Here is a 12,595-nt window from a genome sequence, read left to right on the forward strand (position 1 = left end):
CATTCCTTCCTTAAGCACTCCAAGGAGTCCATACTTAACCCGAGGTTCCATCCTTAAATCGAGGCGTGAAAGGTATAATTAACTGAGGGTTTGGACCAAATCAACTCTTCTTTTAATTTAATTTAATTTAATTTCCATTTGATTTATATTTTATTGAAGTTACTAACAATTTATTTATGATGTAGCAATTTTAAGGAACGCACGTAATGTGAGTAATCAATTAATTTAATTACTTATTTTATTATGTTGCTAGTATAATGATTAGGTTAATTTATATTTGATTTGATTAACAATTTATTGTTGAATTGCTTCCAATATTAAAGTTTATTCTATTATATTTTTATTGATCACCATGTTGCATGTTAAAGGGAATATGTAATTGAAAATCACGCCTAATAAGATAATTTGGAAGACCGGTTTAGGTTCCTTTTTAATCTTGTTATTAATTCAAGTGATCACAATATTTTAGAATTATATGTTGCATTAATATTCAACCAATTTAGCCTAATAATAGTTTGGAGAAAATTGAATCTTTGTTTGCATGCCTTTGAGATCGCAGGAATCACTTTTCATTATAAGAATCGAGTGGAGGCCAATATGGGCGAATGTGACTCCATGACTCACTTCGTACCATCATCCCCGATCCTCCTTTCGTGGTTCCGAACCATATGGAGTTAGTAATCTCATGGATTATGAATGGGGTGTAACATTCACGGGTCAATCGTTGTTGCCTTTGGCTGTCCCTTAATCGTTGTTGCCTTTTATGATCCGTGAACGGTTTACAAGTTCCTTAAAAACTTGTTGGCGGCTCCCTACTTTCCTTGTCCCTAATCGTATTATGTCAATTCCCACTTCTTATGAGTGCCAAGCATATTCACACATGCTTTAACGTAGGCACACTTCGAAAGACGCCTACAACCCGTCTTACACAAGACTTATTGGTTCTAATTAATAATAAATCAAGGATCATTTAAATGTTTAATAAAGTTTCCTATGTTCATCATGACTTAGGACTTGTTTAATTTTACCTTATTTTCGCTTATCTGAATTTATCTAGTTTGATTTTATCTGATCTGATCTGATTGTCAAAATTTGATCAAACTTTGACCTTAAGTGTACGATAATTTATAAGGAAAAAATATATCAAGTCGGGTCTTGTTAATTAATATGTATTTTCATATTCAAATCAATATAATTTTACTCCCCACTTGATAATATCTATATTATATATGTTTCTGCAAAAGAATTACGGGATCTGAGTTGTGGGGGAGCTTGCTCGCCTAGTCAGACCGAGCCTTGCAAAACAACGAAAGTCAACTGCCTCGGGGGATGTTGTCGAGAAAGCCCCTCCGACGGTCAAGTCAGTCAACTATGTTTAGAGAGAAAGTTTGTAAAGAGAGAGAGAGAGAGAGAGGAGAAAATTAATTAACTCGCTAATATGTGAAGATTAGTATTTATAGGAGAGGATTAACTTGATTAGGGTTAGGATTAGGGTTTCTGGCTGTTTTGGGCCATATTACGCCCTGTTGGACTATGTTAGAGTTTCTCGGGATGCGTGTTGTGCATGATTCTGGAAGTTTAAGTAAAGGCAATTTGGTAATTTTCGTATTTAATGAACATGGGCCCACAGGGGGTCCAAACATTAGCCCGATGAAAAATTCGTAAAGCGCACTTTGCGGTTCGGGAGTTTGTCGGAAAAAATCGATTGAATAAAATCAACCGGCTTGGAAACATAGACTATGCCCCACATAATTCAAGGTCGATATTTTTTTTTTGAGCCTTACCTTAGTGCTGCCTAAGATGGCTAGCTGGCTGGGTAAGTTGTTGCTACCTAGGTGATTTGTTGCCTAGGTGAGCTGCTGCCCGGGCTGGCTGGGCGAAGATCTTCCTGGGCAGTGTTGTTGTTGGGCGAAGATCTGACTAGGCAGTGCTGCTACTAGGCGAAGCTGCCTGGCAAGTTGCTGGGCGACGATGCCTGGCAGGCTGCTGGGCGACGATGCCTGGCAGGCTATTGGGCGAAGCTGCCTGGTAGGGCTACTGGGCGAAGCTGCCTGGCAGGGCTGTTGGGCGATAATGCCTTGCAGGGCTGCTGGGCGAGCCTGGGCACCAGCATATGATGGGCGATGATGCTAGGAGAGTAGGACGATGATGTGCCTGGCAATGCATCAGCGCGCACTAGAACGCACCAGCACGCATCAACTTGCACCAGCTCGCACCAATGCTCTCCAACACGCACTAGCGCGCACCAACACGCACCAGCACGCACCAGCCTTTGCACCTCGACCTGGGCGATGGTCTGCTGCGCGCCAGCAAGCGTCTAGGGCTGCTGGGCGATAATGTGGCTGCACATCAGCAGCCTTAGCCTGAATGGGCGGTGATTTGAGCTGGGCCAACCCATGGTGGGCGATGATTTTCTTGTGCATTGCAGCCCTTTATCTTCATGGGCGATGATTCGACCCTCGGCCAATGGCTCCGGACTTTTTTATCACGTTTGCACGTCATTCCGGCTTAAAAATAGAGGTGTTTTTGGCATTCGTGTATCTTGTGGGCAATGAAGTGTCTTGGGAACCTTCTATCATTATTAAGAATGCTTAAAAATGACCCATCTCGTCACTTACTAAAAGCAATGTTGTCCGTTACTTAGTAAATTTTGACAAAAACTGCGGGAGGCCACAACTTAGTCCTCGGGTGTCCGAATCGAACAAATTTTTTTTTTTTAACTTGTGTGTTTTTTCAAGCTCTACAAAATTGCAAAAAAAGGCCTCTAGCATGGTGAAAATGCCATTTTTCTGATTACGGTCTCGATTTGAGGCATGGCTTGGAAGGGTGTAGTGCTCGGATCACCCCATAATGAGCCCTTAGGATGGGCGATGATATAATTGACGCTTTCTAAGAGCCCTTTGGGTGGGCGATGATAAAAGATATTCTTTTGTATATAATTTCGTATAATTATACGCACTCCTTTGCATGAGTAACAAATGTCTGTGACACCCTTCTTTTGCATGAGTGACAAGTGTCATTTAGCTCATTTTTCGAGGCAAATGTTTCTCTTTATATAGCCAAATTCTCATACATTTCTCATTCACATTTTCATTCTCAAAAGATTTCTAGTGAGAAGAGAAAAATTAGTGAGAGAAAGTAGTGAGAAGAAGTAATGAGATAAATCAATGAGATAAATTACTGAAAGAAGGCGTTTGTAACGCGAGTTGGTAGAAGGAAGCTTGTATGCTTTTGTCGAAGGTAAACGAGGCAGTATTCGTGGTTCAACATTGGCAAGAGCTCCATTTAGTTGAAAGACGTTTTCTTTTAAGGTACGCCCTTGTTCTTTTATACTTTCTTTCTTTAATGGCTTCATCGTCCAGTTCCTCTAGCATTAGACTGACATGGTGGATTGAGCAAGGTAAGCCCGCCGTGGAAGTAGCGAAAGATTATTCTGCTACCTCCGGCATCCCTTTTTGCCGATGTGTTGCCGGATTTTCCTGGTGGGTCTCCCTACTCGTCTCATGAGGAGGACTATGGTCCAGGTGAGGTGACTATGGCCTTCTCAGAGGGAGACGGTTTATTTTATAGGCACCTTGTAAATAGTGTAGTTACCGTAATGGATGCTACGGAAGACCAAGGCGAAGATCGCAATCACCAAGGCTACGAACAACAATATCAGCCACTTGAGGAAGGCCTGCAGGCTTATGGGTTGAGGGCGGTGTTTGGAAACCGTCTAGGCCAAATTTCACGGTCAATGGCTGAGCAATATGGTGTAACTAACCAATATGTGGGGTACGCTCCTGATGACGGGGACACCCCGGCCACTCCACCTTCGGGGTGTACCGCCGTGTATTGGGATTTATTGAAGTAGGGAATGCGCTTTCCCCTCCACCCCTTTGTGAGGACTCTGTTATGGGAGTACAACATAGCTATTTGCAATTTGACGCCAAACTCTTGGCTTAAAGTGTACTCCTTTTTGGTGGTGTGTTCCATGATAGGACGATCTCCGACTCTAAGGCTTTGGAGAAACTTATTCAAGTTGATCCCCTCCAAGATGATTTTGGTACTGGTTGGTGGGCGTTTCGCATTCGCAATGGTTTCAAAGTGGTGCAAGATCTAAGATCAAACGTCAAAAACTAGCGTGGTCAGTTTATGTTTGTTTATTGTCGTAGTTGGGACATCCCATTGGTTCCAAATTTAGGGGAACCCAACTTGAGTTTGAATTATGACGTTCCTCCAATGACGAAGAAAGAGGCTGTAGTTGCGCTTTGTTTAGAAACCTAGTGTAGACACCCAAAATGTGTCTCCCCAAAACCAAACCCAGTAATGAATACCTTTCATGTCATTTGATTATCGAACAAAGCGAAAGTGTGAAAAGTCTAGTGATGAGGATTTTTTTATTAAAATATCTCTTCTTTTTGTTTTTAAAAATATTTCTTTTCTTACCATATTTTATGAAAACGTGCATTCCAGTTTACTTTGGTCCATGATTAGGGTCCAATAATGGTATAGTTGGACGGGGCTTGAAAAGACTTTTCCAACGATATATTATAAGCCCAATTCCGATGAATAATGAGGAAGTTATGGCCAAAATACTAAACCGAGCTCAAACCGGATTTTACCTACGACCCAATGATCATGTGGAGGGTCCAAAGGTTTAATCCTATTCCTAAACTAATAAGGATTTAATTAGAAGCTTCTATAATTTTCTAAAAGATCTTAATTATCCTTTTTTTGAAAAGATAAGATCATAGAATTTGTAATTGAATAAAACTTTCCTTTTTTAAAACTTTCCTTTTTTTAAGTCCTAATTCTATTCGAATTTAAAGATGTTCAAAGACAGTCAGATATTATTTTCGTGCCTCATAATATTTATCCAAATCTTATATGGTTGGACAGATCTTGAAATTATCTTTCCAATGATATATTATAATATTAAATCCGAGCAATAACCAAAAAGATATGAATGGAATACAAAACTCTATCCAAAACTGACACCGTCCCACTATTTCGGCCATATCTTTTTATATAAAAAATATTTTAATCTTATTCTAATTGGGTTGCAAATTATACTTCAAGAGCTTTCCAACGACATATTATATGACTTATTTGGACTTCTGGATTAAAAGTTATGATAAAAACAAAATTCGCAAAAACTGCTGACCGACGAGTTTTATTTCGATTCGAATTCGGATTCTTTTCTTATTCTTAGACTCTCTTTTTTCCTATAAATAGAGGTCATATCTCCCTTTTTTCAATCATCTACAACAATCATCTTTCTCTCTCTAAAGCTAGAAGCTTTCTTCTCTCTCTTCTTTTTCTAAACCTTCCCTTTTACAAAATTCCTCATACATTAGCACTAGACACACCTAGCCAAGTTCGAAGTTGTCTTCGCCCTAGACGTGAAAGGTTATAATTTCTGAGGGTTTGGTCCCAAATCTCTCTTTCAATTATTTAATTTAATTCTTTAAAATTTTATACTTTTCCTTGAAGTTACTAACGTGTGTATTTTGTTATTAGAAAGAGGTACGAGGCATCCAAGTAAGTACTTTAATTATTTAATTGATATTTTGATATACAAATCATGTTAAGATTGTTATTTTGATTCCTAGTATCATGTTAGGATGCTTTCCTTAGTATGATATTTAGGGTGATTTGCTTATATCAATTATGATTTCTAGGATGCTTCCTATTTTCTTTCCTAATATCATGTTAGTATCATGTTAGGGCTAAAACTTTGATCTTTATTGCTTAGTGACATGCTAGGATTTGTTATTAATCTTGTTAGTATCATGCCTAGGATCTTGCTATTATTATGTTTTAACATGATTATTATTGTTATAATTATTGTTTTTATAATTATTATGATTATGATGATTATTATGTTTCTTGATATATTATATTCATTGTTATTGCTTGATCACGCCTTTTATGCATGTTTAAAGGGAATTTGTACTTGTAACCACGCTTAATAAGATAATTAATAATCTTGTTTAGGGTTAATTTGATTATAATTCAAGTGATCGCCAATAATAGTTTTATTTGTGCATTATATTCAACCAACATAGATTAAACAGGTTTAGGGTTAACCTATTGATTGCATGTTAGTCAGAAAGCGCACATGAATACGAGAATAATAAAGTAGAGGCTTTTTTAGGGCAGATTCAATCTCTTTTAGGTTGGATTTGTACCTTCATCCCCGAACCCTATTTGGTTCAGGACCTTTTGGAGTTGACGATCTCCTGGATCGTTAAGGGGTGTAACCTTCACCCTGTGAACGGTTTACAAGTTCCTAAAACTTGTTGGCGACTCCTTTGCTCTAGCTTCCTTCCCTTTGGACGCCACCTGGCTTAAGTGTATGATCACAGTGGGGCTCAAGTTTGGGGTAATGCTTGAAATATTCCCTACACCTAGGGTCTCGTGGTCAAAGGCGTCCGTGTTCAGTTACCCATGACCTGGATACCCGACCGGGCCTTTTTAGAGGATGAGAGGAAGCTATGTACAGTAAGCCTTGGCTTCCGTTCACAGGGTATGACGGGAGGGGGTCTTTCGTACGTATTATAATTGTAGATGCCTTTGCATTGTTGTCCTAAATCTCTTCCATTTTTTGTGCAGCTCTTGGATTCGTGGATTCAGATGCGTTGAACAACCAGAAAGTCTTGGCCCTGCGAGCTGTCCCAGTTAGGAAGCAACTAAAAAAGGGAACTAGGGAGATACCTCCCCCACCTTTGGTAAGTTTTCTTGGTTGACTTTGAATGCATTTGGCGGTTTGAAACTCACTGATCTGTAATTTATGCAGAGGACCCGGGAAGAGTTACTTCAGCTGCAGTCGAGGTACAAGTGCAAAGTTCCACTACGGCTCCTGGGGATCAGGAATGTCAACCTTCAATAATGCAAGAAGGCAATGACCAGATGGTGCCATCCCCTCAGCGTTCGCCAAGCCCCAAAAGGAAGAGGCACGATGATGGCAATAGTTCATCTAGTAAGGCCTCTTTTTGGAACCTCGACAATTCGGGTAAAGAGGGGCGTGCCGAGTCGGCCTTAAGTCACCTTTATTCGAGAGTTGACGCGGACCACTTCAAGGACTTGGATCACCAAAATGAATTTAGGATCATGCAGCAGTCGTGGGCTGAGGTTAGTGGCCCTCTTTTTTTTTGTGTGGTAACTAACATGCCTTTGCTACAGTTTTCAGTATGGGCCACCGCATTTGCAAAGCATGGGCTTAGTGTGGAGCGTTTGACCCAAGAGAGAGAACAAGCCATCTAAGAAGTCACCTCGTTAAAGCAGCAGGTTGCGAACCTGGAGTCGCACCTCGAAGAAATTAAACGTCTTCGGCAACAAGGTATTTGGAAAGTGAACCGGATCAGGAGAGAGCGGAAGGAGGCTAGGGAAAAGTTGAAGACGGCTCTGGCGGATTTGGAGTCGACAAAGGAAAATTTAGCCAGCATCGAGGGGAAGTTGAAGAAGGCTATCACTTAGCGAGAGATGGCAAAGGCTTGGCTTCAGACAGACGACGGTCGAAAACGTCTTCCAGACGAGAGTGTTGAAGCTAATGAATTGGGCCAAGAAACATGCGTTTGTCGTCTCCAAGCCGCCTTTGAGCTTGTTCACCCTGATCTCCAGTTTAGTCCTGTCTACGACAAGTACCAAGAAATTCACCAGAGGGAGCTCGATGAGATGATTAAAAATTTCTCGGTCTGTGATGAAGAGCCGGGTACCGGTGACCAATCCGAAGTAGGCAATGATCAATACCTAGTGGGAAATGATCAATACCATGTGCTGAAAGCAAACTGTTCTCAGGAGGGTGCTTCAAGCTCTCACTCGCACCATGACTAGCTTCTCGTTTTAATTTGTTGCCTTTATTTTCCTTTTGTTCGTGTATTTCCTTGTTCCCATGTAAACTCACTTTGAAGCAAATTGTGTTTTGGCAAAATTATGTCTGTTGTTATACAATTGTGTTTTGGCAAAATTATGTTCATTGTTATATTTGACGTCCCTTGGGGCTATTGAGCCCCTTAAATGGGCGATGATCTGTTTAGTGCCCCTTGAGGCTAATGAGCCCCTTGGATGGGCAATGATGTGTTTGGTTCCCCTTGAGGCTAATGAGCCCCTTGGATGGGCGATGATGTGTTTGGTGCCCCTTGGGCTAATGAGCCCCTTGGATTGGCGATCATGGAAAGCTTTGATGCCTGCCGACATATCCGGCGTTTTAGTGACTTGTAACATGGAAATGGAAAAATGAATTTTGCTATTCATAGAAATTGATTACTATTGTGGCAACAAATGCACTTATTTCCTGAGCAAACGTCTTACAATGATGAAATATTCACATAGCTTCTATAGTACCCATGCCCCCATTACATCATTTAAGAGTTAAAAATAAACTAAATTGAATGATGAAAAATATGAATCAAACATAAAACCTTCTAAGATTCTCCGCGTTCCATGGCCTCTCTAAGGCTTTGCCTGCGAGAGTTTCTAAGCAAAAGGTCCCTTTTACGACTTGCTCTGTGACCTTGTAGGGTCCCTCCCAGTTGGGCGATAATTTTCCTAGCTCGAGCTTGCGACATGTGGCCTCTGTATTGCGTAGCACCCAATCTCCTAATCCGATCTGCTTCTCCTTGACCTTCCTGTTGAAGTGACGGGTTATTTTCTGCTTTTGTGTGATTGATCGGAGTAGGGCGTTGCCATTACTTCTGGCAATAGATCTAGATCCATGACTTTGTTTGCTTCATTTATGTCATAATCATAGAATGTGACGCTAGGTGAAAGGATATCTACTTCGACTGGTAGCACCGCCTCGCTGCCATAAATGAGGGTGAATGGGATATGGCCCGTTGCATCCTTCGGAGTTGTTCAAGTTGACCATAGAACACCTGGCAGGTCATCAACCCACGACCCTTTGGCCCCCTCCAACATGGTTTGTCGGCCATGGAGTATGATTTTTTTCGCGCCTTCGGCTAGGCCATTTTCTTAAGGATGAGATACAACACTATAGTTTGTGTGTATTCCAAACCTCTCGCAATACTCAACAGTCAGTCGACTATAGAATTGCCTCCAATTATCTAACACAAGACTCCTAGGCACCCCGAACCTTGTGATGATGTTGCGCCATATGAACTTCTGAATTTTCTTATCAATGATTCAGGCTAGGGATTCGGCTTCAATCCACTTAGTAAAGTAGGACTATAGCGACCATGAGGACTCTTCTTTTCCTCGAAGCTGCTAGGAATGGTCCGAGCAAATCCATGCCCCACTTGTCAAATGGTAGGGTGGCGATGATTGTTTGCAACAAGCTCGAGGGGAGCCTTTGCACATTGGCGAACTTCTGACACTTGTCGCACTTTTGTACTAACTTGGTTGCATCTTCCCTTAGGGTAGGCCAGTAAAACCCTACCCTTAGTGCTTTGCCCTCTATGCATCGAGCCCCTTAATGACTTCCACAAGCTCCTTGGTGTATCTCTCGTAACACATAATCTCCATCTTCTGGGGTGATGCACTTGAGTAGGGGATGAGTGTACGACTTCTTATATAGGTTTCCCTCGTACCAAACGAACCATTCTGCTCGTTTCTTGAAACTTCCCATCTTCTGGGAAGTTTGTTGTCTCGCAGGTATTGCACTATTGGATCCATCCAAGTATTGGACCGGTTTAGGTAATGAACTGCTGGTGCATTGATGCTTGGTTGCTTGAGAACTTCCCATATTATACAGCGAGGGCCGAGCCCCTGGGCGGAACTAGCCATCCGTGCGAGGGCATCGGCCTGTTGGTTGTTTGCCCTTGGAAGATGTTTGATCTGAAATTCGGACAAGGGTGAAGCAGTTTCTTTGACCTTGTTGAGATACATGCGCATGCTATCTTCCTTGGCTTCAAATTCCCCTTGGACCTGGCTCACGATCAATTGGGAGTCGGAGAAGGCATGAACTATCATAGCTCCAGCCACTTAGCACAACTCTAGCCCCTAAGATGAGAGCTTCACATTCTGCCTCATTGTTTGAGACGTTGAAGTCAAACTTGACTGCGTACTCAAACTTTTCACTGCTTGGTGACATGATCAAAATGCCGGTCCCGCTCCCTGCCTTGGAGGAGGAGCCATCTACATACAATTTCCATGGTTTGGATCCATCATCATCAGGGCGATGAGTGCATTTGGTGATGAATTTTGCTAGAGCTTGTGCTTTAATTGCCCTTCTAGGCTCATATTCAAGACCAAAATCAGCAAGTTGGTCTGCCCAATCTATCATTCTACTCGAGTGGTTTCTCCCTTCGATTGCTTTCTTGATAGGATGGCTAGTTAAAACTTTAATGGGGTGAGACTGAAAGTATGGCTTTAACTTCCGGCTTGCCATGACTAAGGCAAACACCAACTTCTCAATTTGGGAATAATTTGATTCTGCTCCTCTATAGGCATGGCTGATGAAATATGTCGGGTGTTGCATCCTATCCCTCTTAGCGACCAACACGACACTAGAAGAGTATTCTGATATAGCCAAATATAAGAACAACGTCTCCCCTAGAAAAAGGGGAAAATAACTTGGGAAGAGCGGCCAAGTGCTCTTTTAACTATTGGAAGGCGATCTCGGCTGGTGCATCCCATTGGTATACTTTTCTTTTGAGGGTGTTGAAAAAAGATAAGCTCTTGTCCGCCGACTTTGAAAGAAATCTGCCCAAGGCGGCTATTCACCCGATCAGCCCTACACCTCCTTTACCCTTCTAGGGGACTGCATGTCTAGGATGGCTTTAATTTTGTCGGGGTTAGCTTCAATGCCCCTCTCATCGACAAGGAAGCCAAGGCATTTGCCGCCCTTAACTCCAAACACACACTTCTTGGGATTCAGCTTCATCCCATATTTTCTCAATGTCACAAGCGTTTCGACCAAGTCTGTGACATGGTCATTCTCGTGGCGACTCTTTACTATCATGTCATCAACATAGGCTTCGACGTTTCTCCCTAATTGCCCTTCGAAGATTTTGTTGATGAATCTCTGGTATGTGGCTCTTGCATTTTTAAGGCCGAAAGGCATGGCTTTGTAGCAGTATACTCCTTGGTTAGTGATGAAGGCGGTATGTGGTTAGTTCTCTTCTGCCATGGGGATTTGATGATATCCCGCATTTTCATCCATGAAGCTGAATAAATCATGTCCAGCCGTCGAATCCACAAGCTTGTCGGTTTTTGGGAGAGGATGGTCATCTTTGGGGCACGCTTTATTTAAGTCAGTGAAGTCGACGCACATCCTCCATGCCCCAGAGGGTTTCTTGACCAACACAATATTTGCAAGCCAATCCGTATACTGGCACTCTTTGATGAACCCTGCTTCAAGTAGCTTCTTCACCTCCGCCGCAGCTGCGGCGGTGCGCTTCGAGCCTTGATGTCTCAACTTTTTCTTAACAGGCTTGTAGCCTAGCTTGATGTTCAAGCGATGAGTCATAATGACGGGTTCTATGCCGGGCATTTTGTCTACTATGTAGGCGAAGACGTCCCGATGTGCCTTTAGCACATTAATTATTTGTGTGCGTAATGCCGCGTCGATATTTGTACCGACCCGCACCGTTTCTTTTGTGGTACCAATGACTTCTTCCTTATCTCCTTTTATGGGCTGGGGTTTGTCCATTCCCCTTGATTCTTCAGTGAAGAGGACGGAAGTGTCGGTTGTTTTGCTCTTCTTTAACGGTTCAGCTGGTGCTTCTGATCCCCGCTTCAAGCTATTGACGTAGCATTCTCTAGCGAATCTTTGGTCTCCATATACCTTCCCAACTGTTCCATCTTCAAGTTTGTATTGCATGAGCAACTGATAAACTGATATATCCGCCTTTACCTTGTTCATCAGCGGCCGCCCCAGTATGACATTGTAGGGCAAGGGTGTGTCCACCACCAAAAAGTTGGCTACCACCGATCTTCCCTTTCCCTTGGGACCAAGTCGAACTTGTAAACGTATTGTCCCTTTGGGAAAGACGGACTGTCCCCCGAAGCCAATTAAGGGTTGGCTCACAGGTGACAAATCTTCTTTGTTGTACTTTAAACACTTCAAGAAATCAAGGGTAATGATATCTGATGATGACCCACTATCAATGAGCACTTGACTTACTCTAAAGTTGGCAATCTTCATCTCAATGACCAAGGGGTCGTCGTGAGGGACTTGCAGTGGGCGCTCTGACTTTCCTCCGAACGTCATGATGGGCGAAGAGGGCGTTGAAGTTGGTGTGACCTTGAGCACTTAATGTTGTAAGGTGCGTAGGTTTTCTTTTGCTTTGCTTACCGATCCTCCAAGCGCTAATCCACCGGCAATGACAGTAACGTGTCCTCCGGTGTCGTCGCTGCAAGCCTCTCTTGCCTTTTCTTTTTCCCTGTTTGAATGGTCAGACCCCTTAAGGTATTTTTTAAGTTTTTCTTCGTCAGCAAGTTGATCAAGGGCTTTCTTTAACTCCCTATAATTTTTTGTGGTATGCCCGCATTCACGATGGTACTCGCACCAGAGTCTCTTGTCTCTCTTTTCCTCAAGGGTCCGAACTACAAGAGGCCTTGGAAACATGTTTTTCTCCTTGATATCCAAATAGATCTCACGATAATTACGGTTGTACCGAGGGTCGTTACCATGATCTGTGATCAGGTTGGA

The 12,595-nt window shown here is 42.4% G+C and overlaps 1 protein-coding gene across 1 annotated transcript; it reads right to left on the bottom strand.

Annotated features, from left to right (window-relative positions):
• Nucleotides 1–11,053: 11,053 nt before the first annotated feature.
• Nucleotides 11,054–12,154, bottom strand: LOC145566442 (uncharacterized). The gene has a single exon (XM_081625862.1). The coding sequence runs from the start codon at nt 12,152–12,154 to the stop codon at nt 11,054–11,056; it is 1,101 nt and encodes a 366-aa protein (XP_081481988.1).
• Between the last annotated feature and the right edge of the window lie 441 nt (nt 12,155–12,595).

This window comes from Chenopodium album, chromosome 11, assembly GCF_948465745.1.
Source record: "Chenopodium album chromosome 11, dcCheAlbu1.1, whole genome shotgun sequence".
NCBI classification, from domain to species: domain Eukaryota; kingdom Viridiplantae; phylum Streptophyta; class Magnoliopsida; order Caryophyllales; family Amaranthaceae; genus Chenopodium; species Chenopodium album.

Excerpts from the sequence above, each read along its gene's own strand:
- LOC145566442 (XM_081625862.1), bottom strand. The coding sequence starts at position 12,154 with ATGACGTTCGGAGGAAAGTCAGAGCGCCCACTGCAAGTCCCTCACGAC.